This window comes from Anguilla anguilla, chromosome 9 (assembly GCF_013347855.1).
Source record: "Anguilla anguilla isolate fAngAng1 chromosome 9, fAngAng1.pri, whole genome shotgun sequence".
Lineage (NCBI taxonomy): Eukaryota > Metazoa > Chordata > Actinopteri > Anguilliformes > Anguillidae > Anguilla > Anguilla anguilla.
The window spans coordinates 49984771-50002806 of NC_049209.1; the positions used below are offsets into that span (position 1 = coordinate 49984771).

The 18036-nt window shown below is 48.1% G+C and overlaps 2 protein-coding genes across 2 annotated transcripts in view; both read right to left on the bottom strand.

Moving 5' to 3' along the window:
* Positions 1–5673: 5673 nt before the first annotated feature.
* On the bottom strand, positions 5674–11121 carry sod1 (superoxide dismutase 1, soluble). Its single transcript, XM_035433900.1, has 5 exons — positions 10932–11121; positions 8548–8644; positions 7822–7891; positions 6818–6935; positions 5674–6100 (listed from the first exon to the last, which is right to left on the bottom strand). Exons 1-5 carry the CDS (start codon positions 11001–11003, stop codon positions 5993–5995), a joined length of 465 nt encoding a protein of 154 aa, XP_035289791.1. The 5' UTR covers positions 11004–11121; the 3' UTR covers positions 5674–5992.
* Positions 11122–12129: 1008 nt separating this feature from the next.
* Positions 12130–18036, bottom strand: part of scaf4a (SR-related CTD-associated factor 4a) — an 18009-nt gene continuing 12102 nt past the window's right edge. Inside the window, 7 exon segments of the mRNA XM_035433899.1 lie at positions 12130–13108; positions 13110–13671; positions 14022–14120; positions 14701–14781; positions 14932–15091; positions 17411–17517; positions 17876–18032. Coding sequence (XP_035289790.1) covers positions 12757–13108; positions 13110–13671; positions 14022–14120; positions 14701–14781; positions 14932–15091; positions 17411–17517; positions 17876–18032 — 1518 coding nt within the window. The 3' untranslated portion in view covers positions 12130–12756.

The following is an 18036-nucleotide window of genomic DNA, read 5'->3' on the forward strand; positions in this document are numbered from 1 at the left end:
CCTTGTTCTGAATATTTGCTGAAAACAGATATTTATTTTAAATATGTCTGCAAATCTGCATGAAAGTAATGTCAAATTCACGATTTCACTCAAACCCAGTCCAGTGTATGACAGTCAACCTTCACAGTACATATGTATGCTTCCTGTTCAGATCGTACAGACTCAAGAACTGGGTGTGTGAGTGTGTGACTGGAAACTGGAACACACACACACACACACAGACTCAAGACTGGGTGTGTGTGCGACTGGAAGACACACACACACACACACACACACCCGGGGGGGAGGGTGGTCAGGGAGGAGTGTGTGTGTGACTCAGGCTCACACACTAACCGCGCCGCTCGGCCTGTTCAGTCAGTCAGCCGCTCCCGTCCCGCAAATTCAGCCGTCAGCTTCACGCTCACACACACGCGAGCCAAGATGGCCGCCGTTCCTCCAGCATCGCGCAGAGCCGCTTCGCCGAGGGGAGGCCAACCGACGAGCCCGGCGTTCAGCCGACCGGGGACGCTGACATTTCCAAAAAACCCCGAAAGGCACCGACCCGGATTCAATCACAGTTGTTTCATCGACTGACAATTAAGCGAAAATGTCACCTTTTTTTTCTTTGTAAATGCAGTTCGGCAAGCTGAGGTACATTTGCTCGCAAAGGGCCATTTAGTTTTAGGTGAGGTTCGTTTATTGTCCGTTGTACACAGAAATTCGACGAACTTTGCAAGCCACACATTAAAAACGAGGCACAGCGAATATTTGGAAATACAAGAGCTGATGTCCGTGCATTTTAATAAACTACAAGAAGACAAAGAATTCTACTCACATCCCAGCTGGGGAGAGTTTGATGCATCCTACTGAAAGTTAATCCCGGGGGTTTGACCTGTTATTGTCTCTCTCACTTATTGAGTTCAGTGAGCAGAAAACCAAACGTCGCTTTTTAAGCCACAAATGAATTTGTGAGAGAACGGCCATTAGAGTCCTTTTCAAACTGCCACTCATCTAATCCCTCACAGCCTGCTGCTTCTGGGGGAGACCACACCCTCATACCTGAAAGGTGAGAGGGGTCTGGAGGTGGAAAGTGAGGGGGGTTTTGGGGGGAGGAGAGTGAGGGGGGGTTCAGGGTGGAGAGTGTAGGGTGTTTGGGTGTGGATACTGAGGGGGGTTTTGGGGGTGTAGTGTGAGGGGGATTTTTTGGGTGGGGAGGGAGGGGGCCTGTTTTACTGCCATCTCGATTTACATGAAACCTGATTTAGGTTCAACTCCATCCAACGGAGCAGGAGGACCATAAAAATTGAAAACGGGGGAGCAGATATTGATAAGATGCAAATATTGCGGCAGAGAAAATTGTGCACACGGCGTGAAGATGGCTGCAGAGTCAATTCCATCTGATTCGGTGGATTTGGAAAGGTCAAGGTCAAGCTGGAGGGGGAGGGTAGCTCGCTAACCTCTTGTGGATTCTGTAGTGAACCCACGCTATTGGCTGCGTCCTGTCATTCCCAGACCGGCCCCCTGTCGTGGGACTGGATCGTCACCTCCATCGCTTCAGCGAGACTTTTAAAAGCAGTCAGATTCAGAGAGTAACGTCACGGACTCTGTCGTGTTGGTTGCCACGAGCGATCACGCCCTGAAAAACCCAACAGCCACCGAGTCCAGACACGCCGGGACTAAATAATCCAATAAAGCAGCTTCGCCTTTCCTTCAGAGAAATTCACAAAATAAATAAATAAATAAATAATGGTTTGGCCTTAAGTGTGAATAATGATTTTAAGGAAGTGTAATGACTCACTCCTTACAAGACTCTTTAACCGTTTTTGGTTGGGGAACTCTCTTGGAAATCTCTTCTTCTGAGAACACAAAATTTAAAACTGCCTTCATTCGGTATTCAGAAGGGAAGACCGTGCTGCACTGCCGTTTAAATAAACTGCATCTCTGCAGTAAAGTACCAATAAAGTGCTTTTGATGCGCAGTACAGTATCTGGGGAGACTGAACACGAGAAGGGGAGACTGGTTTGGTGTTATTCAGCGATTTCTGTTCACCCTCCCCTCCCCTTCCCTCCCCGTAATCTTCACACTGTTCCTTTTCATCTCCGGGGACTAATTGTCGATGAGCCAGGCCCACCCACTCGCAAAAACACTCGACCCACTTCACTTTCCCCGAATGGCGAAATTGCGACAGGACTGGAGCAATGCACCGGGGTCATACGCGTTGACCCTGTCATCAGTAGAACCATCATACACTACGTCATGTGACTTGAAAGCTGTGGCACAAAAAAAAGCCTTCTCTCCACCGAGCAAGGACTCAATTAAAAAAACCATAAGCGCAAAATAAATGCAACGTCCTACTTATATAAGTCTATTACAGCCATTTTTAGCTGTGCAGTAATTAGCACCATAGATGTTTGTTGGCAATTATCTGAAGAGCATAACAATGGTCTTGCTAACGCTGGGGACTTCAGATAAACACCATAGATGTTTGGGGGGGGGGGGGGGGGTGGGTAGGATGAAAACATGCACGAGAATGTACCTGAAAGTACATGAATTCAAACGTGAATAACAATCACAAAAAAAAAAAATCTTTTTTTTTTAACAAATGATAGTGGTTTCTTTTCTGAAGGTTTCACACACATTTTATTTACGACAGCTTCTCCGGGCTTTGGTTGGCTCGGTGCCAGCTCTCTGCCTCCAGTGGACATCTTATTCATTATTCATCGCTTCTCCTTTCCATAAATATTGTTGATACGGCTATTTATACCAGGATTGTGTGTCATCGCGCTCGACTGGCCGCGTATGCTTCAGCGAAGATGTCAATTTGCGAACCCCCAGCTGCGTGTCCTCTGCGATTTCACTGTCTCCAAACTGCTCTTCCTCGCTGTCTACGGGGGTCCATCTGTCCTTATTTCAAGAACCGCTCAACCAGGAACCATTTTGGGAAGCAAATGGCAAAAAAGATTTTTTTTTTTTTAAAAAAAGGAAAAACAGCATTACTTTTTTGGCTTCGGTTTCCGCCTATCTTCAAAACCTTTGGCCCTTAAAAGCCCAAAAGGTTTTGAGCTCTGGGTGAATCAGCGCATAAATTTGGACACAGGCCCGTTTCCTGTGCCACACCACTGTGTCTCATTTTTCCCCATTTTCACATTGTGACCCGAGTCCATGAAAGGAAAGAGACGCACTGAGTTTCGAAATTCAAAGGCTTCCAGTAAAAGTACCGGAAACCTTATGTGACAATCATTCATTCAAATATAACTGGAAATACCAGGCCTACCACGCACATTGAAGAACAGTACTTAATCATCTTGATTAATTAGCTGGCACCACATTTTTCAGACCGCACTTCACTAGTACTAATACCGACATGGGTTTTATGTTAAGGCTGCACTCATGTTTGCTTGCCATCTAAAAAGGACAATTGCGAATAATGAAATAGGCAACAACAACAAAAAAAAGAAAAAGATTTTCGATAAAATCAGTATTCCTTGCCTGCAGTTGGCTAATGTGCGTTTAAATTTCCAATTAGGCTCGCGGTCTTAATTGCGCAATCCCCCGTGTGATTATGTGCTTGAGCAAATTTGTCATCTCCGCGAGTGACGTAAGGTCGCCCTGGAATTTGCTTGAGACTTCAAGAAATGGAAATGACACCCCAGTCACTGTCCAAAAAAACAAGTCCCATGATGTTCCCTCGCGCACAGCGGAGGCTACTAACAGCAATCTCCTATAACCCTATCTCGAATGATCCTAAAAACAGTGGCCCTCAGAACTTTCTCATTGTGCGTAATTTCAAATAGCACAGGATAAGATAAATATAAACACTTTAATTTAGAATGAAAAACATGTAAATGCGGTATAAATCAGTCACAGTACGCAAAAAAAGATCAGGTGCCGCCTCTATTTTTGAATAGCACAAAAATAAAAGCATGAACATTTCGTTATCTGCATCAATTTCCAAATAACTCGTATCTCATCTTACCAGGATATCACAAAAATCCACTGCAAAACCCGAAGATGTTACCTCTAGGTCAAAACAACCAATGATAGTAGGAGTGTGGGGTGGGAAAACAAATTCGTGCATAAAGTTATATCTGAGGAGGGGGGGGTTGTCGACCTTAGTTTTAAGGACGTTTATGTGAAGCCTAACAGCGCATACAGAAATAAAACGGGAAACAAACAACAGGGGTTGGTAAACCGAGGTTTGTCTTCATCTGTGACATGATTGTGTAGCATTTGAGAGGAAGTAAACAAGTTAGCTGTGCGTCAACAGAACATTTTGCTAGGCCTATTTAATAACATTGAAAATCCTGTCACTAAACATCGTGGAATGTGGACATTGCACAGGTGTGAAGTCTTTGTTGGACGGTTTGTCGGCGAACTCGTGATTTCCTAATCTCAGCATTATTAATTCACGCACCAGCAGTAGGCCTACCTTTCCCACGCTGGCCAGCGGTACCCACTGCGCTCCTCGTTTCATTTCAGCGTGTTTAAAACCCATTCCATCAGAGCTGCCATTGTTGCCTTTACCGTCGCGGAGGAAGAAGCGGCACGTGCTTTTCAGAGATGCTCCAGGGAGGCGAGCCAACGTGTCACTCACTCCATTAAGCAGCCGATTTGATAGGACAGGTAACGCATTAATACTCACGGGAGTAAGAGACAAATGCATGTGTTTGTGCGTGAGTGTTTTTTATGCTAAAAACAGTCATATTTTAATCCAGTGTTGAGACGTAGAGAACAAAGAGTAATTATTTGTCAAAAGTAGGCTTAACAGACGATCCGCCTTAACAACTAATGATACCTTTCCATTTGTCATAACCATTTAGTTCATGCTGCCTTGTTTCTGGTGCCTATTAATTACATTCAGATAGGACAGCATTATGTAAAAACCATCAATTGTGGACACCTATTTGTTCCATTGCGTACGTTCCACCAGAGCGAATACCATACAAAATATTACCTCAAAGGTGGACGTGTGTGCCAGCGCTGGGGGAAGCGGGTCGTTTAAACATTATAAATAAGTGTAGTGAAAGGAAACACTTGCACATGAGATCACATGGTAAAACGTCAGTGTTGCAAAATGGAGAAAGCGGAGTGTGACAGTAGGTCAAACGTGAACAATTGGAAAAAAAAAAGAAACTTCAAACGTCAACCGCACTGTGCGTAGCTGTAGTGTAATAAAGACCATTCACCGCGCTGAACATTTTAGACGTTTTTGCGGTAGAGATCAAATTACCTGCAGTGGCGGTGGTCTGAAGCAAGCATGTCATTAAACTTCCCTTGAAGTTTTAACCATTAAGTTAACGCACATGGTCTCACTGAAACATGAGGCCGTTCCAAGAGGTCACTTGAGCACCAGATAGCATACTAAAGTGTGATTGATTTAGATGGCATAACAAAACACCTATTAGCATAGAACAGTAAACGCTCATATGTGGTCAGTGGTAAAATGCAAAATTTGAATAGGAGAGAGTGTAGTGGAACATCTTTCAGAGGGACAGCACCGCCCTCTAGTGTGACCCAAGATTACTACTATCAGACAGCAGAGCCACCTAAGAGAAATTGTGCCCCAAGTGGCAAATTGTCAGTACTACACAGATATCAAAGCTTGTTCAGTTTTCGCCAATAACTCAAAGCTGGAACACACACACACACACACACACACACACACACAAGAACACTTCACAATTCAGCCAAAACTACCAGCAACGATTTTATTTGGTGAAGACATTCACTGGGAACAGAACCTAATTTACTTCCATGACAACAATTACTGTGCGCAGGTACAGACAGCAGACTGATATATGTACCCATTACAGACCAACAAACTGGAATACTTCCTTTTTTTTGGTTCAAACGGGGATACGATACTTAAGCTATACATACTTTTTTTTTTCTCCATAGCAACATTTGCAAAAATAAAACTATCTTTAAGGGCTTCCTGATGCTTTTGGGACACCCTTACTGGTCACCCGCGACACTACAGTGGTTCCAGTTACACGGGGGTTGGGGGGCGGGGTTACTGCGTGATGCCAATCACCCCACAGGCCAATCGAGCCCCAGCGTTGCCGGTTTTCAGGCTTTCCTCGTTGCCTCCTTTGCCCAGATCGTCGGCCTTCTCGTGGATCTGAGACAGACAGAGAACAAGCGATAAACCCCCCCAAAAAATAATTGACTGTACGCAAGATATTTCAAAGCGGCAACCCTTCATTTTCCACTTTTGGTGGATTTGGCGCCATCTGGTGGTGACATTAGCTGGCCGTCACAACAGTTCGTTTTCACACTCCCCAGAGTTCCATTGGAAACGTACCCATTACTAGGAGCACAGAGTGCGTATTTTTCCTTAGGTGATAATCCAATGAATCATTATAGATGCTCGCCCTTTCGCATTCGACATGCAAGGTCCTGAGCGTGCCTCATCACAATGAAATACTTGGCGGAATCGTTGCGCACAACACCACCGGTATATAATAGCATTCAGAGGAACAAGTACTGTGAACGCAAATGCATTGAATCCATTTGTCTACAAAAATGTCTTTTTAAAAAAGGTATCAAATGTGAATTATTTTTTATTTATTTTTTTAATATGGGGAAAAAAATGAAGGATTGCTACTTTAAAGGTTTTGGGCAGGGCTGCCAGACTGCAGTGCTGAACAGGTGCAGTGTCTGAAGGCTTCTGTGGGCTGCTGTCACTCAGCAGCCGATCCAGGCCTCGGAAACGAGGTGTGTGGACTCATCAGCCAATCGCACGCTTAAATTAAGCGTGGAAACACCAATGACAGACTGGAGCTTGACATCCCCGTCTTACAGTTTTTATTTTTATTTTTTTAAATGTTTCCCTCACCACCATGGTTCGCCCGATGATCGATTGGGGGCCGGTCAGCGTGAGCATTCTGTCCTTGATGTCGATTTTGGCCACGCCGTCACCCCCAGCCGTTACGTTGCCCAAGTCTCCCACGTGCCTGGAAGTAAATGACATCATCACGATGACATCACATTTGTGCACAGTTGACTGTTGCCAGGTCCCTCCCTCCCTCCCTCCCTCCCTCCCTCCCTCCCTCTCCCTCTCTCTCTCTGCCTCCCTCCCTCCCTCTCTCTCTCTCTGCCTCCCTGCCTCCCTCCCTCCCTCCCTCTCTCTCTGCCTCCCTCCCTCCCTCCCTCCCTCTCTCTCTGCCTCCCTCCCTCTCTCTCTCTTAGCAGACCCAAGTCATCCCACCACCACTGTCTGGAGGACTGAAACCAGGTCTAAACAAATAAAGCTGATACCACATTAAGAGCTTCCAGGGAATTAAATGAACGCAGTAAGACGTTATTGTGGGTCCGTACACCGCTCATAGTGCTCGCCCAAACAATGTGAAGTGCTGCTCTGCTTTTAAATCAAAGTGCGATTCTCGTGTTACACTGAACGGCTTTCTCACTTCACCCACATCCTGCGTGGTGTGTGTGCATCAATACCGCAAGAGGGAAGCATGAAAACACACTGAATGAGAACATTATTTATTCAGAAACAAGCTTCCTGGGTGGCCACTGAACACCATCACATCCATCTCTTAAGCCCCTTTTATTACTGCACCCAGTTATAAAAAAATTTTAAAAATCAAGCAGAAAATGTCCCAGCCACAAAAACCTGTGAGAACATGCATGAGGCAGGACGGGCCGCCCCCCTACTGGGTTCTGCTGAACCAACCCCCCCCCACCCCCAGCCTACATCAGATAAGCCTGTGAAATTTCTAATTTAGTCGTCATGACAACAAGCGGATTTGGTGTCCTTTGCACCCCTGCCCCCCTTCACAGTCACAAGCAGCTGACACCCCGCACCCCCCCTGCCCAACCCCACCCCCCCCTCACCTGACTTCATCCTTGGGCCCACCGTGGGTCTTGTTGTGCGGGTTGAAGTGGGGGCCAGCGCTGATGCAGCCTGCGACAGAGAGAGAGAGAGAGAGGGGAAGGGGGGGAGAGAGAGGGAGAGAGAGAGAGAGAGAGAGACAGAGAGAGAGGAAGGGGGGAGGGAGAGGGAGAGGGGGAGAGAGAGAGAGAGAGAGGGGGGGGGAGAGAGAGAGGGGGAGAGAGAGAGAGAGAGAGAGAGAGAGAGAGATTCTCATTACGTTTACTCGCCAATCATACGCTCCTCACCCAGAGCCAGGGATCAAACAGGCCGCATCTGATCCGTTTACATGGCCAGGGACTCTCCCCGAACCAGCCAATCACCGTGCAGCCAATCACCGTGCAGGAGACACGACAGAACAATGTCCACAAGTTCAGTGTGTTAACCACAGAACTGTACGCACCAAGACACAAGCAACTCAAATCACCCCAGACATGGCCTCACAGGGAGAGGTGGAATGTCCAGGGGTCAGAAAGTAAAAGTCCCGCTGGGTGTTTCTGCCACCCATGAACTCCAGCCAACAGAGTTCACCAATCAGTTCTACCCCCTGGCTGAGGAATTGTGCTAATTAGCAAATTGGGGTGGCTGGACCTAAACACTAGGAGGACTTGCTGCGTTTATGTTGGGGTGTGTATTTAAAGAGGCTGGGGGGGGGTGGGGTGGAGGGGGGGGGGGGAGGAGAACCTCACCATTGGTGTTGTCCCCATACACGTGGACGTGGAAGCCGTGCTCTCCCGGGGTGAGGCCGGTGATCTGTCCCGTCACCTGCACCGGAGCGGAGTCGCTCTGACGGAAGCAGAAGCACACACTCAACACCACTGTGTGCCACAATACACGCAAGCCACTGAGAGTCCAGCTCCGACTCCAGGAGCCAGTCCGTTTCTGGATTTCGCGCCAAACTTACATCAGCTCAACCATTAAGCCAGGCGGTGCATAACAAGAGCTGCAAGTGCAGAGCTGAACTGCCACAGGGTTCTGTGCCAACTGCTGCTGATAATTGCCTGAGAAATTCAGGCAAACAATCGGGATAAAAGCCCAAAACGGATATTCGTGTCCCTCAAGGAATGCAGTACCCCACCTGCGTGTTCATGTTTTACAATCGGTCCCAACAACAGGTGCACTCAACAAAGCCGCGTTCAACAGGTTAAGAGCACTGACCCGAGTGCGTTTTATTAAGCAAACGAACATCTGGTCCAGCAAAAACTCAATGTTAGGTATGGGTAGACTCCACTGAGAAAACTACACCACAGCCCGTTATATCAGAAGTGGTCAGTTCTGTTCCTGGAGGAAGTGTTTATGCAGGTTCCTGTCTCCACCAGTCAGTGAATTAATTGTTTACACCAAGTCTGGTTTCGCCATAGTTGAGAGCGCTGCAAAATGTGTCACGTGGGGACACAAGAGTCCATTCATGAGAAACGTACAGAAAATGTCAACAAATTAAACGATTCTTCACATGAGACTGGCATGAAATCCAGAAACGGACAGGGCACTTCACGCTCACCGTGTTACATGAATTTAGGAATTCGCAACCGAAGGGAAGCAATTAAATCAGAGCTAAATACATTTACACGCTGTTGGGGAAGTCTGGTGTTACGCATTTGCGCGGATGTCATGAGGACCAATGACGTTTGGTGGAAAGAGGTCGAATTTCGTCCTTCGAAAGACGTTAGAGGGAACCTAGGAATAACAGGCCGACCTTTCCGAAACAGTACTTTTATCACAGGAACAGATATGAAATGTTACAAAGCAACAAGGCTTCAAGGTTTCCTACGCCTTGTGTGTGCACTTGTGGCCTAACCTTAAAGCTGCACCTGGGAAACACGCCCACATAACTGTCTATTTATTTACTTGGTGGTTGCTAGCTACACATTACATGCCCCACGTCACCAGCCTGCAGACATTTGCAAAGAGGCAGTCGAAATATTTTCAGTGATACAGCATTGTCGGTGGTGCACTTGGCCGCAGAAACACAAAAAGCAAATACAAGTCGTACTCTTCCATTCCTAACGGCAGCTAAGGGCAAATATTCAGATCATCTAGTTGCATGTTACCTAAAAACCTAAAAACATGGAGGGGAAGTGTGTGTGCGTAACACTAGCTTGCCAATTACATCCTTGCGATTTTAAATACTGATGTAAGGCCGCAGATAGCGGTTAAGAAACAGATTCCCATCTCATAATGACTTCGCTAAATGTCTAGCTGCGGAGTAAAGCAAGCGTCATGTGAGGCCAACCAAAAATGACTCAGCAAAATATGACAAGAACGCGATCACGCTAGCTAGCTAGATTTGAGTGCTTTAGTAGTAGTAGGCTACAGGTTGTAGCAATCTATCTGTTCAAAATCGAAAGTTATCTTTATTTGAATCGTGTCCAAAACCACACAAGTCCTTAACGTTAGCTGGAAAACAACCACGTATGTTGTACAGAAACACAAGTTAGCTCTAGCCAACTATTAGCTTTATTTGAACTTGAACCAAATCAAACACGACTGCTAGCAAGCCAACTTGCAACAAATGAATGCTGTCCTGTTAACTAGCAATAGAATTCGTCTGCAAAACTGGAACCTTGTACAACTTGCAGAGTTGGGGGCGGGAACATTACCCCACTTGCTAGCGCTATCCAAAGGTCGCTGCACATGGCATGCCAACCGATCTGACCAAACGAACACGCTAGACGAGCATACCTCTAGCGTATTTAATTATTTTTAATGGCGATTCTCTTGCAAAATTAGCGGCAAATTAATTTAGGTCATAATCGGCGCTTGCGTTTTCTGGTTCGCCAACAAGTTATTGGAAACAAGTCAGAAACTTAGCTAATTGGTGGTGCTGAAAAAAAAAAAAACAGGGATAAATGACATACATTGCAAGTCAATTTTCCAGATTAATTTGCCAGGTCCTCAGAAATACGCTAAACTATGAATGAGCAGAGGACATTTTTTACACGAAGAGGTGGGAAGAACTATCTCAGCTAGCAGGACTTCTGCAAGCTACCGATATAGCCATCCATAGCAGAGGCCTGCGAGGAAAATATAGCAAAGATAAAACTGCTTCACTGCAAATGCATCTGAACCTTACCCCTTGCTCGAAGAACACGGTCCCGGTAACGTCACCAGTACCTTTAAGAACGCAAACTGCCTTCAGTGCCATATTTTGTTCCTTCAATTTTAACTCACGTTACCGATGAAGAAAACGCCGTACAGCAACTCCAGGAACAATATAGTTGCACGGGAAGACAGCCTTCGAACGCGCGTCCAATCAGGCTGGAGACTTTTTTTACTCCGCCCCCAGTGCGCAAACTCAGTTGGCTTTAGAATGTGGTCAGACGTCACGCAAGTTTTATTAGATAAGGCTTTTGATAGCCCTGATTCGGAAACCGCAAGGTCTAAAATACAAAATTTTCTCTGTGAAAGAAATACACACATGACTTCAGCAATAGTCGACTGGGCGTATATTCAGCCTTGAGTTTACCGTAAAAAGTTGGCTGTTCACTGACTGGGCCATTTACTCGTTTAGTTTCTCTGTATTTGAAGGCAATATATAACAGGGGTGCATAACCAGGGCCATACCTGTTATACGAGTTAATTGCAACATCCATCTTAGTTCTTGATCTACTCGTCATTCATTTTATCAGTATTTTGTGTGTTACATACCCGTAATGCACTGGCGCGTGTGCATTAGTGGCGCTGAATCTTAATGCTTTATGTGCGGTTCTGGGAGCATCGTTAGCCGGGTTTGGCCCTATTGCTTAAGTTATGATAATCACGAGGAGTCACTTGTACTATATTATCAGTCATTCTGATTAAGTACATTTGCTAAATGAAAGCTATTTACTAACATAATGTAGTGCATTTTTGTATTCGTTGTGAAACATCTTCACGTGGTCCGGCGATTGAACGAAACAAGGAACTTACACAGTATGCATCTGTTTAAAAAAAGCAAACCCGCATGCACACCTGCCCTGAAGGAATAGCACCTGTGCACCTTCACGCTATGATGAACAGCACAGTTTACAGCCGTCATAGAACCCTCCCTAATTTGACCCGTTATTCGAAGAATACACAGCAATGAATTCAAGGCAACATATGCGAAATTAATAACAGATACAATTGGTGACATTTGTTGTGTACGATTGTTAACAGCTCACGCTATAAAACAAATAAATTTTACTCGAAACTAATTTTATTCCAATAGTCAGTTCCTTGCTTTTCTGTAAGCTTTCAGTGCATGGCTTGTAACCTATGTAACATGTGTAAGTAACAACAAGCAATTTAACTTGATAACTGAAATCTCACGCTTTAATACAGTAGTACGTAGTGATTTAAAAAAAACGCTACCAAAATGGTAGAAACAAATACCACACTGGCTTGGTACGAAAATAGTTTATTAAAAACAAAATCCCTAATGCTCAAATATCGGAGGAGATTTAATTTTCATGTTTTGTCTTTTTTATTTTTAACTTAAAAATTATAGAAACATCTCATATCCTATGAGTCGTAAACATTTAAAGTTAAAAAACGTTACAGAAAAAGGGCCTCGCTGTCGGTTTTGCATTTGATTCGTTTCTATACTTTGTTTTATTTTTTTTGCAACACAAAGGGGCCTGAACAAAACGCTTCCCCCCAAAAAAAACTACAAATAGGTGCTGAGTGGCGAAAGCTTATTTACAGCGCGATTGGCTCTCTTCGTCTCTTTCTCTCTCGCTTTATTTTAATACAACATTCAAGTTCCGCAAGGCGGGACGCCACGGATCGAGAGGTGCAGCAGCGTTCCACATCTTCCGGAAGTGTTTATTTCCGTAATTATTTTTTCCGAATACAGTATAATCCACCCCGCCCCGTCCCCGCCCCCCCTTCCCTGATGCGCACAGCGAGTCTGAGCGCGTGCGCACCGCAGCTGCGTCTCATGATTGAACCTCCTGCGGTTTCTCCGCGGGTTCTGTCTTTACGGGCTCCGCTGCGGGCGGCTCCAGTGTCTCTTCAGGGCGGGGAGCGCCGGCGGGTTCGGGCTCGCGGCCCGGTGGCTGCGTTTCGGGCGGGGCCGAGTCTTTGGCGGAGTCCGCGGGAGGAAGCTCGGGGGCGGTGGGAGCGGCGGGGGCGACGGGCTCGGCGGCGCGGTGCCTGGCGGGGGCGTCGCCCTCGTCGGCATGGAGACGGTCGTCGCGGTCCCAGCGCGTGCTCCTCTCCCGCGTGCCCGGCTCTCTGTCCCTGTGCCCGGGGGCGGGGCGGCGGGCACGGTCCTCAGGGTCCCGCCCCCCCGCGCTCGCGTTCGGGGCTCCGCCCCCAGTCCCGCCGCTCCCTCGCCGGCTCCCACCCGCCGCGCTGCTCCGCCTCCTCCGGCCGGCCCCCGAAACGCTCGCGCTCCCTGTCCCGCTCCCGGCCCTCGGGCCGCTCCCCTCCGAAGGGCCGCCGCGCACCCCCTCCCCCACCGAACCGCTCCTGCTCCCTGTCCCGCCCGAACCCGGGCCGCTCGTTTCGGAAGGACCTCCCGTCCCGCTCGTCTGGCCCCTCGGGGCCCCGGGGCCCGCTGGGGCGCATGAACGGGGGCCCGTGGGGGGGGAACGGTCCCCGGATGGGGTGGGGCGGGGGCATGCCAAACCCGCCCGGGGGCGGCTCTCGGTGCAGCATTTGGGGCGGGCCCCGGTGCATCATGGGAGGGGGCATGGGCGGCATGTTGGGGCGAGGTGGGGGGAAACGTGGCATGTGAGGGGGCGGTACCCCCGGGGGGCGCTGCAGGGGGATCATGCCCGGACGTGCCCCCAGAAGCCCCCCTGAAGGAGGCTGCATGTTCATCCCTGGGGGTCCTGGGACCTGGTTACCTATGAGAAAAAAAACAAAAAAAAACCTTCAACACCTGACCTACCCAAGCACACAAATTCTATGAAAAACATCTCATATATCTCATAAAACACAAAAAATTGCACTGTTACAATAGTGCAGTTATCAGCAAATTACGATTGTGATCGGTGATGCTTACAGTTGCCATGACAACACTACGGCAACCCCAAGGCTTAATTCTCCTCACTTAGCTTCTCCCCTTACACGATAACACGCTTTTAGGTGTCACTTGTATTCACTTCTTATAGTTGGACAGCTGGTCCAAACACAATGAACCCCCCCACACCCAGCAGACAGGGGGGGACAGACGGTCTGTACGTATCAGCCTCACCCATCTGCGGAGGCATGGACCCAGCCTCGCTGCTGTTCCTGGACCCCACCCCCGACGCGTCCTTGGAGGGGTCTTCCACAGAGCTCCCCGGAGCTCCCGCTGCAGTGGGGGGGTGAACAGAGATATGAAAAAATTTAGCCCCTACACTCAATATGGTTTTCCCTTATTAGTCAAGAACTGCTGATTTCCAGACCATTATAAATGATCAGGTGAGCTGCTGTAGGCGAGAGTTGCTCTAGGTAAGATGCTGTAGCTAAGATGCTAAAGATGATATGTTGCTACAGGTGAGAGTTGCTGTAGGTAAGATACTGTAGATAGGTGAGCTGCTGTAGCTAAGATGCTGCGGGTGAGATGCTGTAGGTGAGCTGCTACAGGTGAGAGTTGCTGTAGGTAAGATACTGTAGATAGGTGAGCTGCTGTAGCTAAGATGCTGCGGGTGAGATGCTGTAGGTGAGATGCTGTAGGTGAGAGTTGCTCTAGGTAAGATGCTGTAGGTAAGATGCTGCGGGTGAGATGCTGTAGGTGAGCTGCTGTAGGTGAGCTGCTACAGGTGAGAGTTGCTGTAGGTAAGATACTGTAGATAGGTGAGCTGCTGTAGCTAAGATGCTGCGGGTGAGATGCTGTAGGTGAGCTGCTGTAGGTGAGATGCTGCAGGTGACAGGTGAAAGGCAGTGCTCACAGGTAGGCATACTGATTGAGGCGGCCGGAGGAGGATGTCCCGGGGAGCCCAGGGGGGGCATGGGGCCCGGAGGCATAAAACCTGCAGCAGCACAGGGGGCAGGAGAACAGCCTAAATTAACCCAGCACTTACAACCCAACGCTCACACTGCTGGGTCAATGTCCGAGACCGTTACTGACTTTAAGCCGCATTCAGTCTCTCTCTTTCTCAGAGGCAGATTTGGGTGCCTACCTGGGGGCATCTGCATAGGGTTGAAGCCGGGGCGCATGAACGGGGGTGGCGGGGGCGGGGGCACCCCGGGGGGGAAGTTCGGGGGGGGCAGCCCCATGTGGGCGGGGAAAGCTGGGGGCTGAAGGGTTCCCACTGCCCCCATGGGCTGGACAGGGGGCACCTGTGAGAGGGAGGGAGAGAGAGAGGAAAAACAAAAAAAAAGAGTGTACATCTTATCAGGTGGAATTACATCACTATGATATCCTTCACAACCCGCTTTGGCAATTTGCGAGTTCAGAATGGCTCTTCTGAAGTCTTTATCACACCCCTGCAAATATGTCATTCTCAGCACTGTTAACTGATCGAGACAGGCAACGAGGTGTGAGTATTGTGCAAACAGACTGTAAAAAGGGAAATGATATTATTTGATGTGAACACTTCTGGCACATTGAAACTACAACAATGGTCACATTGCTGGCGGCCGCCCGCTCAAGTTTCCACACTAGCCCACCTGCACATGCCAGCCGTTTGTAGTTTTGATACAGCAACTTACTTTTTTAAAGCACACAATAGCTTCGAAATCCACAGTTGAGATATTAAGATGTTATTTATCTTGTAAAACAAAACGTGAAACTCGCTTAGGTTTATGTTAACCACAGACCTGATTTTTGGCATAAAACGAAATCCCTATCAGGAAAAACCGTGACCCACGGCTCAAAAATGCGAACTTACTTCCGTGTTTTAGGACTACAAACTGTACCACTCTATTGTGACAGCCATACCGTAGTCATGACAACCAACACATCCCGATTACCACAGAACATCAAACACTCTGGTTTTATCTGCTTCAGGGGTGAATAGAAAATGGTGCATGGAGTGTGCAGGATGATCGCTGGTATACGTGCATGACTGTGCTGTGTTTTAACTGCGCAGGCAGCTTCATTTCCCCCTGACCTCTCCATGTTATTCCACACCCTTGCGTGCCCTTGGCTGTTCTTGTGTTGAAGGACTTCCAGCTGGATCTGTGAGCATTTTAGCACTTCATCTCTGGTGCCCTGTCAAATACCCGTCACATAGACCCTCTCACTCAGCACTCAGTTCCTATACAGTCCAACCCAGAGGGGGTCAGAGTGAGGTCATTCAGTGTCAGAGAAGCTCCCTGGTTATATGTGTTGGCACATCAGGCGATGGGAGTTGAACTGTACATTTCAGAAAACTGATTTGAGTAGTGTACACACACACACAGACACAAACACACACACACACACACACACACACACACACACACACACACTTCTGTTCTGTCATTCCAATATGAAGCCAGGGTGATTTAAGCCAAGCAGAACTGGGTTTGGTTAGAACTCGAACAAGGCAAGGCAATCAAGGCAATCTGGGAAAACAACTGTAGGTGACGTTGGTGCCGACAGTAGACACAAGACTCTGAGTGCGATGATGGGGACGCTGTGCTGTAGGAAATGCCTTTTTGCCAGACGAGAAGCTCAAAGCAAGGAGCCGACTCACCAAAATGGTAATTAAAGATCCTTCCTCCCGTCACATAATGAACTAAACAAAGCGTGAATCCTTTTGTGACTGTGTCTGAGGACGATTTCACATTTCTGTTCAGACACAACACGCAGAGGAACAACCAGGGGTGGAAGTAGCCATGGTAACGCACGTCCCCCCCCCGCCCGCGCGCGGGACGCATCGCTGACTCATCGGCCCGCGCGGAAGAGGCCCTGACCGCGCGCTCGCGGTTTTTCCCCGCACGCGCTCAGAGCCCGACGCCAGCGCGGAGGAAGGAAACTGGCGGCCCTCCTGCGGACTGTGTGCCCAGCGATAAAAGCGGAACGCCCCCCCGAATGGCGACTCCGCTCGGCCCCTCCCCCGCACAGACGCCCGCTTTATCTGCCGACGGCACGGCCTCTGCCACGCGCTCTGCCAAGTTAGGCCGAGTTATCGCTGCTCGAATCAGCCGTTTAGAAGCGAGAGCCACTTTCGGTTTGGGGTTGGGCGAACATCGTGGGCGAGGAAAGAGAGAGAACGTGACTTGGAGAGGAACGCTTCTGAAGTTGGGCGTGAGATTATAACCACCGTGAGACTAGCTTGGCCAGGATTAGTCAAACTTGCGGTGTGATCGGGTTCGTTACTGTGGAAACCGATGATGGGGTGCCTGTGTGGCCACTGTATCCTAAAAGGGTGAGAAGGTAGATGCAGAACTCCAAATCTTCTATTCTAACACTCACCTGTGTGAGGCCATGGATGGAGCTGGTCGTAGTTCTTAGTTCATCTGAAAAGCTTCGGCCTCTAATGATGGCTCTCATTACCTTTTTTTTTTTTTTTAGTATTTATAAGGACAAAAGCCTCATTTAACACAAAATTTTATCTTCACAAACCTTTTTTAAAGATACATTCTCCCAGCATTTAAGCTTGATAATGAATGTAGAGAATATGACAGGGCAGCAGCTCTAACACGCTTCACCTGAAATCCAGCAGTATTTACCTGTACAGGTGCAGCGGGCGGGGTCTCCTCCGCCTGTACAGAGTCCGAGCGACCATTCTGCGCCACCTCGTCTGTCCTCTCTGAGTCAATCAGGGAGTCCTTCCACTCTGCGACAGGACCGGGACAGGGGGTCACAAACACTCACTCAATACAACTACAACTGGCCACCCAGAAACACTCTGTCCCTATCCCTTTAAGGTGTGTGTGATTAGAATGTTCTTCACAGAACATTCTAATGCTGATGTCACAATCACGACTGGTGACTGAGAGCAATGGAGTTCTAGAACACTGACACACTCAATGAACACTTGAAACATTCCAAAACAAAAAAACCTACTCTTCAAATGGTTATACAACTGCAACTGGGCCCCCACAAGCACTCACTCTACAGTCATTCTGATTATATTTGGTAAAGCACAGACACTCGGACAGGCAGAGGGAGCCCAGGTGGTGGGTGAGGGTTACCTGGGCAGAGCGTTTCAGAGTCCAGCATGCCTCCCTGCCGGAAGCTCTCCAGGTCCTCCACTTTGACCTTACTCCAGGGGATGTAGGTCACCCCCAGCTCCACGTCCCAATACTGCTTGTACTCAGGCTTAATGCCCTTATTCAAGGCCCAGGCAATCTAA

Bases quoted from the DNA above. Each gene is read 5' to 3' on its own strand.
- sod1 (XM_035433900.1), bottom strand. From the start codon at position 11,003: ATGGCACTGAAGGCAGTTTGCGTTCTTAAAGGTACTGGTGACGTTACC. The intron at 8,645-10,931 runs GTAAGGTTCAGA...TGCTTCCGTCAG, and splicing joins CCGTGTTCTTCGAGCAAGGG to AGCGACTCCGCTCCGGTGCA. The intron at 7,892-8,547 runs GTGAGGTTCTCC...TCTCTGTCGCAG, and splicing joins GTATGGGGACAACACCAATG to GCTGCATCAGCGCTGGCCCC.